General features: G+C 48.9%; 1 protein-coding gene across 1 annotated transcript in view; it reads right to left on the bottom strand.

Annotated features, from left to right (window-relative positions):
- Positions 1-12,056, bottom strand: part of Mlph (melanophilin) — a 56,779-nt gene extending 44,723 nt beyond the window's left edge. The window contains exons 1-2 of the mRNA XM_036172730.1: positions 11,916-12,056; positions 4,655-4,788 (exon numbers count right to left, since the gene is read on the bottom strand). Of these exons, the coding sequence (XP_036028623.1) occupies positions 4,655-4,764 (110 nt within the window). The 5' untranslated portion in view covers positions 4,765-4,788; positions 11,916-12,056. The remainder of the gene's footprint in view (positions 1-4,654; positions 4,789-11,915) is intronic.
- Between the last annotated feature and the right edge of the window lie 5,873 nt (positions 12,057-17,929).

Genomic DNA, 17,929 nt, shown 5'->3' with positions numbered 1-17,929 from the left:
AAGAGGAGGAGGAAGAAAGAGAAAACTAGTCACCACATGCAAAGTCTGGATCTTATTTGAAGGTAGGCGGAGAAGCTTGAACAGGTTGGACACTGCCACTGTGGACCACTTTACAAGACATTGCTGGGAGTTATTCTAGCTGGAGGAAAAGGGATGAGGATCATACTATAAAGCAGCACAGCTAGTTGACCCCTCATGAGCATTCAAGGGGCATTCCTCACATCTGGGGAACCTGTCTCCTTCTCACCCTTCCCCCTCTGCAAATCAGAACAACAGCAGCCACATCACAGGGTCCCCTGGGGGTGAAGTGGGGTTACACAGCTGGAGCTTAAGTGTCATTGTGTGACCCTGCTGGCTGCAGAGCCCACTAGTAACCGTGACAGACACTGGTGACACACAGCAAGCTTGTGCAGTCAGGACAGAAGAGGCTAACAAGCCAGCCACGCAGCTGCTGTCACATGAGGCTGTGGGACCTCACGGTGGGCAGAAGTGAGGCCCATGAGCCACAGTGAGAAGGCAGCTGCTTTGTTAAGCACGATGGAATGTTCTTTAGAGAAAAAGAGTGTGACATGACCCGGAGTCCAGTTTTTAAGCCACGACACTGGGGTCTGTGGGGGGTGGACAAGAGGGCAGCAGGAGGAGGAGGACTGAGGGGCAGGAGTCTCTCTCAGTTGGTGTGGCCTGACTTGGGGCTAGCACTGAAGGCGGTAAACTGGTGTTGTACCGTATTCTAATGGGCTTGTGGGTGCATGAATGAGAAGGGAGATGAACAAATGTGACTCCTGGAAGCTTGACTTCAGTAACTAAGATGGGGATAGGTCTTGGTGGAGACAAATCATGAGTTGTTGACCAGATGTCCAATCTGAGGGCTAAACAGGGGTTCATTGAGTCAACAATTTAGAAGGGTCTTGGCTTGCTGTGGAGGCCTACTGTGACACCCACTGACCACTGGCCATAGGTGCTATTTAAGTTCCAAATAAAATAAAATGGGCAGGAGAAACAGCTTGGTGATTAAGAGCACTTGCAGAGGACCCAGGTTCTGTTCCCAGCACCCACATAGCAGCTCACAACTGTCCGCAACTCCAATTCCAGGGGATCTAATGCCCTCTTCTGGTCTCCATGGGTACTGCACACAGGTGGTACACGTACACATATCCATCTGGAACACTCATATTCATACAAATTTAAGAAATATAGAATAAAATCAGGCAAAGAATTAGTCCTGTCAAGTACTCACAGCCATGGAAGTGGAGGAATGGCTGTCACATTGGGAATTAGTCTGCACAACATTCCCTCCACTGCAGGCTGGGCAGTGCCATTTGACCTTGGGCATAGCCAGGTATGTACTTCAGTGGTCAAGTAGCCTGAGTAAGGCCCTGGGTCCAGTCCTTAGCAGTGCAACACAATACCCTTCCCCCAAACAAAACAATAAACCAAACCCCTTAAGGCTGAACATGGCCACAGAGGAGTGAATACACAGAGAAGAAAGAGAAGGGTTGAGGGGTTGGGGATTTAGCTCAGTGGTAGAGCACTTGCCTAGCAAGTGTAAGGCCCTGGGTTTGGTCCTCAGCTCTGGCAAAAAAAAAAAAAAAAAAAAACAAAAACAGAGAAGGGTTGAACTCAGGGTACTGGACCCTCCAAAGGTGACTATATGACAAGTCTAGACATCAACAGCAAAGGAGCCAGAAACGGAAGAGGCCAGATATCAATACACAAAATCTCCCAAGACAGGGCTCTGGGAGTGTGAAGCCTGCCATTATTATGTATAATATATTTAAAGATAAAAACTACACTTCCACAACTTGCTCTTTCTGCTCAACAGTGCCTTGTGAGCTGCTCATGTCAGGTGTCAGTTTATTTTTACAGTTATTTTTAGTGGATGCCAAGAAATCCATCATGAAGCTCATTGTTAAAAGCAGCCACAATGTGTGCTCATGGCTTGGGGACACTTGAAAAATGGCTAGGGAGACCCAGGACCTGACATTCTTACTTATTTAACTTCCGTGAATTCAAATAGCCACATGTGGGTGGTGGCTTCTGTCACCTGCCTCTGGGAGGGCAATATGGTGATGTCATCAGGCTGTACTTTCTTTCTTCTTCATCAGTGGAAGGCACCAGGGTGAGGTTTGCAAACACACTCTGGTTTGCAGAAATTTAAACAGTGCAGGATGAATTTGTTCTTCGAGTGATTGACAGATTGCTCACAAAAGCACCTGACACCAGCCAGTGAGGGAGACCTGATGGGTATTTTATCCCATGAACAAGCAGGGAAGAACACTACTCATGGGTCCCTCTACTCTGAAGGGTGATCTCTGCTACACCCAAGCACCGACCAGAAGTGAGTATCACAGTGCACATCACAGGTATGCTGTGCCTGTGAATTGCAAGATGGATTTTGGCCACAGCTGCTGCATGACAGACACTACTGGAGAGAACAGGGGGACATAAGGATTGTGACTCTTATCTTAGCCAGCTCACTTTGCTGAACCAGTTTTGCCACCAAGAACCTGGTTTTGATTTTGGGCCTGTTTCAATCTTGCCTTTTCAAAGAGTCAGCCCCACCCAGTATGAGCAGAGCTAAGCCTCCTGTTGTGACCTCACTGTGCTCCCCACAACCTTCCTCAGGACCTATGCCCTGTACCCTGCTACTTCCTGGGGTCAGGTTGGACTTGCAAACAGGCTAGTCACAGGGAAAAGCAGGGCTACCCTGCAGCGGTAGACTTCCCAGGACAGCGAACACATGACCGAACACCACCCTCAAGAAGAACCATGAGAAATCTTTCCGTCAACTCTCTGCCACATGACTGTCCACCAGGTCTGTAGCCAGCTATAACTGGCTGTTTGCACAGTGAAAGCCAGTGAGCAGCCACTCAGGCCTCAGTGATTTTGCAGCTGGCTTTCCACCGCTGTCTATTTGCAGATGTCAGCCCTGTCCTTTATGATGTGAGCGCTGTGCACAGCCTCTCCTCACCTGATAGGCATTTGGGATTTTAATAAACCCAATTCCCTAGTCCCACAGCTGCTGTGAGACACAGCATCCTGGGGCAGCTACATCTACCCCTGCTGGCTCATTCTGTGCAAATGGCAGGTACCCCGACTGTGGCTAGCTCACCAGCTGGGGAGATCCTCTCAAGATGCTTCCTATCCCAAGAGTACTTAGAAGTACTTAATAGTGCTTAGGAAAAACAAAAATCCCTAGGGGAAGTGTGTTTTTCCCCCCCCCACGCACAGGGAGAAATGACCAAAGGAGCGTGGAATAAGGAGAGCCAGATGTTAGAAGGGAGTGATCCAGAGGCATGCAAAATTCTCCGAATTTCACTAAACTTGGGATGGAGGCGGGGCCTGCCCTCTCCCAAGTCCCTGGGAAGGTAGTGCCTGCCTGGCACCCTGTACTTTGCCCCCTGCAAAATCAAGTCCTCTCCCTTGCATGTCAGTGTGAATGAGGGCATACGTTTCCATTCATTTAAAACAAAGGCTGGCCACAACCAGGTCTGCTCTGGAGACGGGCAAAGTACCAGTCCTGCTCTTGGGCAGAAAGAGAGCTAGTTTTGGATGTCAGTTGCTTGGAAAGTGGGTCCAGGCTGTTGTGTGCATCAGGCCTGTGCTAGAGATGGGCTTTGCCCCAAGCCAAGCAGGGGTGGTAGTGAAGGAACTGGCTCAAGATGGGACTGATTCACGATGAAGACCCCGGGGTGACAGGCAGGGCAAGGCAGGAGGGAGAGATGATGGAGCTGATTGGCCCCTTACCATAATACTGGAGCCTCTTCCTGTGTGCCGGCCTTGAACTGGGCTTGCCTTTGGCAATCTGTCCTGGATTTGCTCTGTTTTGGGACCCAGAGGCTCTTCCTTGCCTGATAGCCATTTCTCTGGGCTTTATCTGAGTTCCCACCCCAGGAACATTCTACAACACTCTTTCCTCCTGGCTTTAAACACTGGGGTCAGATGAGCCATGTCCCCCAACCCCAAGACCTCTATGTGACAATCCCGAGAGCCTGTGTGGTCTGCTCCTTCCCTTGAATTTTTCAGGCTGGCCCTTAGCTGCCTTCCTTTGCTTCTGCTCAGTCTTTGCTCCGGGTCTCCTCCCCTCTTCTCAGTAAGCTGACCACAAAAGACACAGAAGGAAGAGAATAGTTGCCAGGCAGACTGATAACCTTTCCTTGTGGGCAGAGGCAGAAGTGAGGCAAGGGAGGTATAGGCAATGAAGTAAATTTTGGCTCAGTTGGTGGGAGAATGAGGGACACAAGCTGGGGTCACCCAAGAAGAAGGGTGCCCCTCACATCACTGAACAGGATGGTAGCCAGCCTCTGCCTGAAATCTCTTCCATCTTACTGTCCAGTGATTCGGAGCCAGACCACATTGTCCACATAGCCCATTAGCTCCTTTTCTCTCTTCAGGGTGGGGCCTCGGGACCACGTGGCTCATGAGACAGCACCCAGAAGCCCAGTCAAGCTCAAAGGATCTCTTCAGAGAACAGAAAGCCTCGTTTTCATGATGAGGAACACAAGCTTGAAAGGGAAGTCAGTTCCCAGATCATAGCTTGCCATCCATTCTGCTCACCCTGTACCTCTGGCTATGTACCCACCAAGGACGCCTGAGGTGACAGCGGCTCGGGACATCAGAGGGTCTGAACTCTGTGGCTTAGTCAGGCACTTACTCAAGTCTTTCTTCTTCTCTTCTCCTGAGGTCAAAATCCCGCTGCAGCACGGCCCATACATGCTTGGCCTCCTCATCTGTGAGCTTGGAGAGGTCCAGTTTCTTCCCCATCTCTGCGCCTCATCCAGGCCACACCTGGAAAGTCACAGGATCACAACCAATCAACTCTAGGAGGTCCCAGGGACACCAAATAAGTCACAGAGTATGAGGCAGATCATAAAAACACCCGTGGATTCCTCAGGATGTATGTACACTGAGTTTTAAAAAAATGGATGAATATCTGTCTGGGGCTAGGGCCATTTAATAAATTTTGCACAGTTAAAGGAATGGAGTAAGATGTGTAAGGGAATTAGTTCTTGCTGATAGATAGCCACCCTCACTGTCCCTACCGTGAGGTGAGTGCCAATGGTTCCCCATTACATTTGCTCAGAAAAGATGAAAGCAAGTCAAGTCTGGCCCATCTCTGAGTCCCTAGGGCCATTACCCACGACCTTCAGAGCTGACAATGCTGGTCTCCGAGGGCAGGGGTGCTTTGCAGACTGGCTCCCCATGTAGGCATGATGGCTAACTTCCACTGTCAATGTGACTGGATTTAAAATTATCTAGAAGACACACCTCTGGGTATATCTACAAGAGGTTTAGCTGAGGAGGAAAGACCCACCCTGGATGTAGGCAGCAGCATCCCATAGGTTGGGGTCCCCCATTGAAGAAAAAACAAAGGAGAAAGAGAGCTGACAGCATTCATCTCTGTCCTCATCACGACTGTGGACTCATTGTGACCACCTGCTTCATACTTCTGCCACCAGACATGATGGACTGTGTCCTCCAACTCTGAGCCAACAATAAATTTTTTCCTTCCTTAAGTTGCTTTTTTCATAACAACAAGTAACAAACACCATAGGAAAGGTGAGATGATTCCTCATTATCTGAAAGATTTGTGTCTTCTGGGGTGGGACCTGCTTGCTTAGGGTTGTCACATGGCAGAGAGACCCCCATAGGAATGTCATACTAGTATGACGCCAAATGTGCTTGCTCCAGAAATATTAATGCAGGGCTCACAGTGAGACTAAAGGAAGAACACCTGAATGGGCAAGATGGTTAGGGCCTGCCAACTTTGCTCACTGGAAGAGGTCAGCTGAGGGACTGCCCAGTGGGAATTCTTGTGCCCAGTGCATGTTAGGGTCACCTGACAATGGCAACAGCCAGAACTCCCGGGATTCTGGATGGTTCCCTTGCAGTCAGAGAAGCAAGCCCTTGAGTGTACTGGTGTGCTGTGTTTCTAGATGACCCAAGGGAGTGGAAGTCAAACCAGCGTTTTGATTAATTAATTAATTGAAACAAAATTAATCAAAATAAAATAAATTAATTTTGCTTAAGTCTTGCTGTGTGACCCACACTGGAATGAACTCTCAATCCTCCTGCCTCAACCTCCTGAGTTTTGACATTATGCATTATGTATGTACCTTCACTCAGACTCAGACTTCAGATTTTGACATTATGTATTATGTATGTACCTTCACACAGACTCAGACTTCAGATTTTGAAGTTCTCCAAACCCTATATCCTTGTTAATATCAGTGTCAATGGACACAGAAAGAAAAATTCAGACGTCAGACCGAAAGATGGCAGAACCTGGAGATATTACCCTAGTGTGGTTCACACTGGCAGCCTGCTTTAGAAGTTGGGTAGGATGAAGGTTCTCAGGCTCTGCCCAGACCTGCAGTCCAGGAAGCTGCATTTTGGCTAGCTCCTCAGGCAGTTGTGAGCATATTAGAGTGGACTGAGATAGTCCACAGATCCCTGTGGGTGGCAATACTCTGTGTGTGTGTGTGTGTGTGTGTGTGTGTGTGTGTGTGTGTGTGTGATTCATTTAGTAGTTACTAACAGATTCAGTCTGTGTGCTCTGTGATAGGATCACTGTAGGGTGGGCAATGGTTGTGAGGCAGGCCAATGATGGGGATGGTGTTGATGAGCAGAGAAGTGATGCTCTCATACTGGCTTTTTGGATAGAGATGCCACATGGTTCTCACAGGTCATATCAATGTGACACTCTATCTGGGCATCACTGACAGTGGAGGACCCTCCCTCAAGGGTCTCCACTGAGCGCACAACTGGCAAGGATGTCTCTGACCACACGGTGGGCTCCACTCCTTTGCTAGTCACTCCCTGCTTCCACCCTTCTGAGGTGTCTTCATACTTCCTAGTGGTCAGTGAGGTCATGTGACTGTTAAGCTCCATGGGGACAGTAACTCTGTTTGCAGCAGGTCATGCCGGGGAACCCTTAGTCCAGCTGGCTCCAGAAACCAAATAGTCCTTGAGAGGGCTGTGTTTAGATGTCAGAAAGACCTGTTTTGGGTGACTGAGAGTTGAATAGCATGGGAGAGCCTCGCAAGTCCTCCTTAAGGATTTGACCTATTTTCTTGGAAATGATAGAGAAAGGGACCAATCAGGTGCTCTCATGGGGAACCTGCAAACCACCTGAAAGTCTCCATCTTGCTTTCAAATTCTGAGATACACCCTCCTTCAGAGCCACCAAACCATCAGAAGCAGTCAGTATGAACATTTGAGAAGAACTGGTTCTATGCCAGAGAAGTACTTTAATTTGGCCACACAGAGGTTAATTATGGCCCATAGCCTCAGCACGCAGTTGGCTGAGGCAGGAGGACCTCTGGTTGGAGGTTAGTCTGGGCTACATAGTGAGATATGTATGTCTCACAAAAAAAAAAAAAACAACCCTCAAAACTAGCAACAAAAAAGGCTCTGACGATTAATCTTCATTGTCAACCTGACTGGATTTGGAATCCCCTAGGAGACACACCTCTGGGCATGTCTGTGGGTGCATTTCTAGAGAGGGTTAATGGAGGAAGGAAGACCCACCCTGAATGTGGGCAGCACCATCCCACGTGCTGGGGTCCTGGACTGAATCAAAAGGAGAAATTGAGCTCAGTGTGAGCATCCATCTCTGCTTCCTGGCTGTGGGTGCAATGTGACCAGTTGTCTCACACACTTGCCACAGCTGGAATCACTGTCACTGACATGCCCCTCCCCCCCAAGCCATCCTCAAACTGTGAACGAAACTAAACCTTTCTTTGAGTGGCCTTTGTTCAGGTATTTTTTCCACAGCAAGGAGAAAAGTGAGCAATAACAGGTTAATAACAAGAAGGCAGATGTTATTAAACTGAATTTCCAGAGTCCACCACTGCCAAGCAGAGTAATCCCCCTAACTTTCTGTGTGGTTGCCAACCAGAATAGCCCCCTGACATTCTGGGTCTTCACATTGGTGAAAGATAATGTCTCAATATTTTTTCACTCACTCCTCAATATTCCCACTCTCCAGCACAGTGGTGATTTTGAGGAATGTATTTAGAGGGTGCCTGGTTGGCATGGGCTAGAAAGTGCCGCACGGAGCCAGTGCATTTTTCAGGCGCCCCCCCCTCAGAACACGTGGTGTCTGGCTTCTAAAGAACAGAACAAGAAGTTCTTAGTGGACGGGTGACTGGGGCTCATTCATTCTGAATTCTCATCATTTTAAAGCAAGCATCTTACGGGACCGTATTCACTCAAGTTCTATTCTTGGAGCAGATGAGCAGCATGACCCTCAGCTGAAGGCTCTCACCCCCTCACCTCCTGAAGTAGAAGTCAAAGACCATGGGCACTTAACTCCTGAGTGTGAAGGGAAAGCCAGAGGAGAAGCCACCTCTTTCTCATCCTCATAGCTTGAATTCTTTTTTAAAAATTAATTTTTCAGGTTAGCATACAAAGTAATGGGTATCATCAAGGAATCCTCATAATATTTGCCATTATATTTTCTCAGAGGATGCTCAGTGCCAGTAAGTGGATGGACAACAATATTGACACATGTCAGTACCAAATCCAGAGGCCACAGCTTACCACATGCACCCCTCCAGCCCAGGTGGAGGCTATTTCTCTTCCTATGATGCTTGCTTTTCATAATGAGAGTCACTTGGTTTCTTAGTCACATGCCAATGATGCCTGAAGCCAGGAGGCAGAAAAGGAGCTTGCTGAGCCTGAGAGAAGTCTGAACGCCTGTTGCTTAGGATGCTGCCAGGATGAGGCAGGAGCAGGGTCCAGATAGGTGCTCGGACAGCATGGCTGGCCATCAGCAGTGAAGCCAAGGGTAGATCCTTGCTAGACATGTAGGGAAGCCGTGTGGAGGGGCAGGAGCTCTGAGCCCCACACCGAGTTGGGAAATCTGTCTCAACAAAGCACATCTTGGAAGAGCTATGAATGATCCCGAGTTCCCTTTGCTCTGCTTACAAGATCCAGGAAGGGCGGAATTCAGTGTTTGGAAAGCGCACACACACACACACACACACACACACACACACACACACACACACACACCCATTGCTAAGCTAAGAACAATGTGTTGGCACCTTACGGCTTGGAAGCCCTATGAAGTTCTCCTCTGATGCCCTTTTTTGGATCGAGTCCCATGTCCCTGAGTGCAGGAGGCTCTAGGGAGAGCATTTTCGAGTCTGTCTGATGGAAACTTCGGAGGGTGGTACTACTACAGGACGACACTTGTTGAGTGTATCATTGGACAGTTAGAGGCTGAGAGCCAGTGTCCCCAGCATGGTATGTGTCTTTACCTACCACAATAAGACCCTCCATTTAGTGAGTTGATACAAGGCCAGGGCATAAAGCTTGATTAAAATAACTATTTCTAGAAATTAATCTAAAATCAAATGAAGAATTTGTTGGATGCCAGTATTTTCAAATTGCACAAACTAAGTCAGTGGCATTTTGAGGACACACTGAGAGCTTCACCCAGCCCAGGCCAGCATAGGACATGCTCGCTTGAAGCAGGTGAAAGGGCAGCCCCTTGGTCAGGCATGGTCTGCAGTCTCCAGCAAGCCAGTGATCTATCATCCCTGCTTGGCTTGCTCCTCAGGAATGAGTCTGCTCCTACATCTGTACTTGCAATAGTGAGGGGCAGAGAATGTGCCAGACCCATGGAGGAGCCAGGCTGCCCTGTGTCTGGCTAGGCAGCGGGGGGATGGGTGTGTGTTAAGGCAGGACGATGCCTCTGGCTCTGACTGTTCCTTGTCTGTGCTGATAACCCAGTCACGAGCTTCCTGAGCCACAAAACACTCTGAAGTTCTCTCTGCTCCAATGCTCAGTGGTGGCTTTAATCCTATTTCAAGTCACCCAGATGCCAGCTGTCCCCAGTTACTTAATGATTATATTGGGGGACAGGGAGGCATCAGAAAGAGCGACCAGCAGGAAGGAGAGATAAAAGCTAAGGGGACCACTCAGAGCCAACCGCAGAGTTTCAAGGGAATGTCTTTAGCTATTAAAGATTTGAATTAACGCTTCGGTCACATTGAAAGGGAACTTGTAGACAAAGGCCTGGCTTATCTACTTCTAGGGCCATCTGCCCAGAAGCTGGCACACCAGTGACTGTGAGCAAACAATCTGGAAACAACTCAGCAGATGCCAGCTGACAGGGGCAGGGATACCCGTTGTGTGGGCCAGGCAGGTCCTGTTGATAAAAGTGTAAGCAGATGTGCCAGCTATGACCCCTTGGGGGCTGTCTCCAGAGCTTCTGGGTGTGGTTATGTGTGTGGACAGGGCTCACACCACACGGGTCCTGGGGACTCCAGCCTCCATAAATAGGATGAGCATTCTGCCCCCCAGAAGCCCTTGCTTCCCCTCAGAAGTGCCAGATGCCGTTAAAGCCCTGGGAAGGCTCTGACCATCACTTCTAGCTCGATCTCTCTGCTCTCAGTGGTTTCTTACCCATGGCCATCGAGTCTGACCTACACGCAAAGCCTCTGGTCCAGGCTGTGGCAAGAGCTAAACCAAGTACAACTGCAGGGTCTGCACTGGGGCTTCCAGCCCAGTTCAGTCATAGCACGTTTTGCTGCAGACTGGTCCCTCTTCTCGAGATCTCAGGCTCCCTGTCTCGACCGTGAAAGGCTGGGCTCCATGGCCTCTCTGGTCATCTCTAACCCAGCATGATGCTGGGAGCTTAGATTTAAGAGGCACCAAGGCGATAGGGTACAGGGTACATACATGTGTGTGTGGGAGGCATCTTCTTGCAGAAGTTGCTTTTGAAAAGAACATGCTAGTGAGCCCTGAAAGGTGCTTCAAACACTTGACCAGGGCACACACACCTCTTTGCCTCTCTCCAGCTTCCTCACCACCCCCGTCAGTACTCAGCAGCTTCTCAGAGCCTTTAAAGCTTCAATCAGGAAGACCTGGATCAAGTTCTCAGTTCCATGAGGCACCTGCTACCGCGGTCCCTGGTATGGAGATGGGACACTGATGAGATGGAGGAGTGTATCTCCCCTTCCCCTGCCTGGTGCTGCTTGATTCTATAAAGTGACACCTTGGAGACTTGGGCAGGGGCGGTGCTCATGGCCAGGAAAGCTGTGTATTGCTAAGGCCCAGTAATCAATTGGGGCATGGGTGTCAAATGATGCATCCCGGCAGGGAGCCATCAGGCCTGGGGTCCAGCGGCCCCACTGCCCAGCTACTCCTGATCTTTTCAGCTCAAACCTTTTCCTGAGAATTTATAGCCTGGGCATCTACTGAAGTCTTGAACCCTCATTATCACACAAAGCCCTCCTAAAGACACTTGAACAACCACACAGCACGGAAACAGGACAGGTAAACTTGCCAACCCATTTCAGATGAAAGCCAAGAGCCGCGTTTTTAGTTCAAGTCAGTAGGATACAGGTGTGCCCTCTGTGAAATCTCCCTGGGTCTCTGAGACTCAGCTCCCTCAGGCTTGGAAACGGTGGAGATGACAGCCACGCCTACAGCCCACTCACCTTTCTTTCCACATCTTGGGGAGGGGGGGAGGAGATGCCACTAAATCTGGTGCTGTCAGTGGTCTGGAGGAGGGCAGGTGCCTCCTTCATACTCAGATCTTTTTCTTTCCTCTTGCTCCATCAAGACCAGCTGGGCAGCCAGGAGGAAGTCTCTCTCCAAACAGCCTCTCACCCTGGGCTCCAGTCCAAGTCTCCCAGGACGCCAGCTTTTTACCTCAAACGAGGCTTTTGATTAAACCCAACTGTTAAGCACCAAAAGGGCTCCCTAAGGATTTAGCCCACTGTGATCCAGGCATCCCGAAGAAGCCTAGAGATTGGGGTTTGCTGAATAAGAGCTCTCTCCTCCCCAGCACAGTCCTAAGCTGGAGGGTGGGGCTACACCCTGAGCCAGGTTCCCTCTCACGAAGGGGCGGTGGGGGGTGGGGGGAGGTGTCTTGCAAGCCCCAGGTTCCGTGCACTCACCAGCCCCTCTCCTGGGAACTCTCAGCCTCTGGCTTTGGCTCCTTGCTCTTAGGTCCTGGGAGATAAACCCCAAGCACCAAGGCCTGTGTTGGGTCAGGGTGAGCGAAGTGCAAGGAGCCAGGCAGCTATGCACAGGACCTGCCCAGCTCGCCGCCAGCTCAGATCACATGGCTACTGCCCCGTCCCGCCCAGCTCTGGGATCTCCGAGTTGTGCATCCCTGGGTGCTCTGGCAGGCCAATCGCAGAGCCCAGAGCCGAAGCCAGGGGACCTCCTAAGAGGCGCCAGTGCAGTGTGGAGGACAGAGCCTCCTTGTCCCCCAAACTGGCTGGGGGAGACAGGGCGGGAAGGATGGGAAGAGCCAGCACACACCTTAGAGTCCTGTGCACAGTTCTACCACTCCACCCAGGTCCCTCAGAGGAGGGACCTGCAGGCAGGGGTCCTCGTCCTCGGGGAGCCTGCAGTTCCTCCAATACCCATTCTAACTCTTCAAGGAGATGGCGCCACAGATAAGGACACTGAGGCTCAGAAAAGCGCCCTACCCAGAGTCACCAACTAGTCAGTGAGACCGTGAGCTCACCGTTTCCAGGCAGAGTTGGGCATCCCCCAGGGCCTCAGATTGCAGGTGCAAATGGACCCAGAAAACCCCTCAGTGATGGCAGTCCAGCCATCAGGAAAGGAGGTGGGCTTTAATTACTGAAGTAAGTCAGGTAGGTCTCTGGTCGGCTGCTCTCTACCCAGAGATCTGCAAGAAGAGTAGAGAGGCATGGTAATGGAAAAGGTCTCCAGATGAGGATGAGGATGAGAGCCAATGCATTTTGTACTCTTCTGGCAGCTTCAAGGCCAGCCAGCTTCTCTTTAGCCCAGCGGCCCTCCCTAGCCCTTAGGGGGTTAGCCCAGCTAGTCCTTCTGAACTGCCCTGGATGTTGAGAGGACTCACACCCCCAGCATCTAAGCATTCTATCCTGGCTCTCCATGGCTCTATTTAGAAACAATCAGACAAGAAATATGCTTGGTCAGGTGTGTGGTGTTTCACACACAAAACCCAACTCTTGGGAGGCAGAGGCAGGAGGATTGCTGAGAGTTTCAGATCAACCTGTGCTAGGATTGAGTTCCAGCCAGGCCAGCTTGAGCTACAGAGAGAGAGAGAGACCCTGTCTCAAACAAACAGTGACCTCTGTTCTTTAGGGACAACTTTTCCAACTCAGTTCCGGTGTCCGCAAAAATAGAGACGGGGCCATAAAAAATAGACAGCTGCAGGGTGGACAGATGTGATAGTATCGTCTGTTGTCCCTCAGCAGGAGAGGAAAGGGAACCTTAGAGGTCATAGAGGTCATCTGCAGAGAGCTTTCAAAAGCTACATAGTGTGTGTGTGTGTGTGTGTGTGTGTGTGTGTGTGTGTGTGTGCATGCGCGCGCGTAGTGGGGATGGCAGTGTTCCAGAGGGTTGGTTGAAGTTAAGAGTGGAGCTGTAGCAGGGTGGTGGCGCACGCCTTTAATCCCAGCACTCGGGAGGCAGAGGCAGGCAGATCTTTGTGAGTTCGAGGCCAGCCTGGTCTACAGAGCGAGTTCCAGGAAAGGCACAAAGCTACACAGAGAAACCCTGTCTCGAAAAACCAAAAAAAAAAAAAAGAGTGGAGCTGTTATCGATGACTATCAGCTGGTGTGTGTGATCCCAGAACCTCACACGCTCAGCAGCCTTCACAGCAGAGGCAGTGTCCCTGTGTCCTAATGTCCTTACTGTACACCTTGCTGTTGTGTGAAAACTTAATACTTTCATTAGGATTACGATTGTGAAGACTTAGGTTTCTTTCTACTTTCGTGTTCACTTACATGAACTAGATTTTTAAAGTATTAACAAGGCTGGAGAGATGGCTCAGTGTTTAGGAGCACTTGTTGCTCTTACAGAGGACACAGATTCCATTCCCAGCACTCACGTGGCAACAACTCACAGTCATCTGGGATCTGTCTGGCGCCCCCTTCTGGTCTCTGCAGGCACTGGTCGTGCAGGAGGTACATGTATACACATGCAGGAAAAACACCACACACACAATACAAATAAATAAACAAATCTTTTTTTTTTTTTGTTTTGTTTTTTTGAGACAGGGTTTCTCTGTGTAGATGGCTCAGCCATTAAAGGCTAGGCTCATAACCAATAATATAAATCTTTAAAAAATTAAAGACCTTAAAAACTTTTAGATGGATTCGAGGTGGTATACATTAAAGTGGAGATCTATGGCACCGAATATGAAGAATAAAAGGTCAAATTCCTTCTGCTCTCAAGCCGTCTCTAAAAGCAATGGTCATTGATGATTTATGTGACGTTTCTGACTTGTTCTGTGTGTACGAGTGTGCATGTATGTGTGTATATGATTGAGTATATGACTCTGTGTGTGCATGACTTAAGTATATGACTCTGTATGTTTGCATATGACTTAGTGTATGACTCTCTGTGTGCATATGATTGTGTATATGACTGTGTGCATGTGTGCATGGCTGATTATATGACTGTGTATGGCTGAGTGTTTGACTCTGTGTGTGTGCATATGACTGAGTGTGACTCTCTTGGTGTGTGTGCATATGACTGAGTGTGACTGTGTGTGCATATGACTGAGTGTGACTGTGTGTGCATATGACTGAGTGTGACTCTCTCTGTGTGCATATGACTGAGTGTGACTCTCTCTGTGTGCATATGACTGAGTGTTTGACTCTCTTGGTGTGTGTGCATATGACTGAGTGTGACTGTGTGTGCATATGATTGAGTGTGACTCTCCCTTGTGTGTGCATATGACTGAATGTGACTCTCTTGGTGTGTGTGCATATGACTGAGTGTGACTCTCCCTTGTGTGTGCATATGATTGAGTGTGACTCTCTTGGTGTGTGTGCATATGACTGAGTGTGACTGTGTGTGCATATGATTGAGTGTGACTCTCCCTTGTGTGTGCATATGATTGAGTGTGACTCTCTTGGTGTGTGTGCATATGACTGAGTGTGACTCTCTCTGTGTGCACATGATTGAGTATATGACTCTCTCTCTCTCTGTGTGTATGACTGAGTATATGACTCTGTGTGTATGTGTGCACAGGACTGAATGTATGACACACACACAGTGAGTGTGTGTGTGTGTGTGTGTGTGTGTGTGTGTGTGTGTGTGGTTAAGCAGCTGTCTGACTGGGGGTCCTGGGAGAAGCGTGACTTTCTGGCTGCCTCACCCTGGGCAGGCTGCCTCCGTCAGGCTCAGTGCTCGTCCACACCTGGTGGAGGGGCATCAAAATCAATGCGGTGAGTTCTTTGGATTCAGCACACGCAGTACACAGTGGAGTCTGCCGTGTGGTGAGCTCCTGGGCAACATTCACTATAGCCAGCAGAGATCTGTGTCATCCTGTCGGATGACTACAGGACATGCACAGCATGACTGCTAGCTGTCTACTGATGGACAGATGATTTTTAAGATACTTCTTCCACAAATATCATCCTATCAACATTCTGTATTTATGCTGATTTATATGGTACAGATGTAATCACACCTCTACTTACACACTTAGAGTAGTATCTCTAAAATAAAATTGAAATTTGGAATTGTGATCTGAGTCAAAGAGTTTATGTGGTTTTTAAGAGAATATTTTAAAATTAGAAGCAACCTCAATAGAAAGCGACACAAAGAATTCCCCACGTCCCTCAGCCACTTGGGAGGGACTATGATGGGCAGCGACCGCAACAGGCTACCTTAGCCCTGCTTCAGACCCTGGCTTGGGGGTCCAGTTTCCTCTCTTCACAGATGGGGGAATCCATATGCCCCCCTGCCTTCCATTTAGTGGCATAAAGGACTAGGGTCTAGTGGTTTCTGACCCTCCCCAGAAACTCACCTAATGACAATATGTGGCCCAGGGGAGTATCCTCTGTCCCCTCAGAAAACACCAGAAGGAAGAGAATAAGGTAAGAGAGTAGACACAGACAACATGGCAAGATCCTCAAAGGGAAAGTTGTCATTGATGTGAGGCACACATCAGAACCTAACCTACCACTACACAGGGTAACTGACTGCTAGTACAGAAGATTTATTCAGCTCGAGTCTTCTGATGCAACAGCCCAATGACCAGGAGACAGGGCAAAGTTACTGGTTGTATCCAGAGGCAGGACAACATTTGGACAAAAAGGGGCAGTCAGTAGGATCTAGTGCTTAGATGCACCAGATGTTGGAATCATGACAGAGATTTTCTCATAGTTTGACTATGAAATGTCAATCTGTTGAAAGCTTGGCCCCAAACTGGTGGCACCATTCTAGGAGGTTCGGGAAATGTCAGGAGGCGGAGCCTAGCAGAGGAAAGTGGTACCTGGTGCCACTGTTCATCTGCCTCCCTGTTTCCTGTCTACGAGGTGAATGGCTTTAAAACATTCTCCCCACCACAGAGCTCAGCCTCATGGAGCAATGGAGTCAAGGGGCTGGACAGAAACTTCTGGAACTTGGAGCCACACTAACTAAATCTTCCCTTATTTACATTATTTCCTCAGCTCTTGTCATAGTGGCGAAAGGTCTCACCAACACAGACTTTATGGCAGTTATCATGAATGCACCTCACAAACCTATATCATAAAATAGCCCAACAGCCAATTTCAAACCATCAAGCAATCAATCATTAACCCCTAAAGCCAGGAGGCCAAAGTGTCACCTGTTAGCTGTGCCATCTTGGGGAAGAATTTCAGTCATACTGTGCCTCAATTACTCTGTCTACATAGTAGAAATCTCAGGCTTTACCTTGGAGGCAAGGCATAGCACAGGATAGCACCATGCAGCATCCACCAATGTCCCTTCTGAGCTAACAAGTCCCGGTTCCATGCAGGAGAGGGATACAAGTGGAGGAAAATCTGGGTGTTTCCATTGCTCTTGTAGTGGGATACATGGGACCCATTTCTGTATAGTGAAGGTGTGGGGGAGAGAGGCCCCTGGGGACAGAGTCCCTTCACTAGGAGAAAGTTCTCTGCCATTCTGTTTCTTTCGCTTCTTCTGGCCTAGAACTGAGATAGGGGTGTAACTTGAATTGCTAAATGGTCTTATTAATTAAAAAAAAAACAACCCAGAGACAGATACTGGGGTGAAAGATGAGAGATCAGAGAGAAAGCCAGCCATGTCTTACCTCTAACAAAACCTTGGCTCAAGAGAGCGACTTCCTGTTTCCTCATGTCTTATATATACCTTTCTGTGTCCTGCCATATTACTTCTTGGGATTAAAGGTGTGTGTCTTTCCCAAGTAAAGAAGCAAAGACATGAGATCTCAAGTCCTGGAATTAAAGGTGTGCCACCACTGCCTGACTCTGTTTTCAGTGTGGCCTTGAACTCACAGAGATCCAAACAGATCTCTGCCTCCCGAGTGATAGGATTAAAAATGTGTGCACTGGCCTCTATGTCTAATCTAGTGGCTGGCTTTGTCCTCTGATCCCCAGATAAGCTTTATTGGAGTGCACAATATATTACCATATAGGGTCTGGAGCTCTGGAAAGGGTCTGGCAACCAGGAGGAGACAAGTGTAAGGCTCCCTCAGGAGAACGAGTTAAGGATCTTGAATGGAAAGACAGGTTTGAACATCTCATCTCTTATATCACCGAGCTGACTTCTCAGTAGACAGTCCATCTCTAAACCCCTTGCTGTGGGAATAAAATTAACAGCCGGTGTAAGCCGCTGTCAGGTGGGCATGGAGGTGAATGCAGCCGACTCCATGGAGATGAGTAGGAGGAAGGTGGACCTTTGTGTTTTGTCAGGCTCACAACTGTCAAGTAAGGTGGTTTCTTCCAAAACGGTCCCCAGGAAGCAAAGGTGTGAAGACAGAACTTCCCCCTGCCCGCCTGGCCTAAGACACAAGGGATTGATATTTGTCTTGTAGATACTTTTTGTGATTCTCCTGCCTCAGCCTCCCGAAGGCTGCAATTGCATCCTTACCCTTCTCTCTTGCTTACTTTCTTCTCTCCATCCCTGAGTCCTTCCTGAAAGTCTTTCATTCCCTGTGTGACAGAGATGAAGG

This window comes from Onychomys torridus, chromosome 23 (genome assembly GCF_903995425.1).
Source record: "Onychomys torridus chromosome 23, mOncTor1.1, whole genome shotgun sequence".
Classification (NCBI taxonomy): domain Eukaryota; kingdom Metazoa; phylum Chordata; class Mammalia; order Rodentia; family Cricetidae; genus Onychomys; species Onychomys torridus.
The sequence above is the reverse complement of the archived record's forward strand: the minus strand, read 5'-3'. Positions and strand labels throughout refer to the sequence as shown.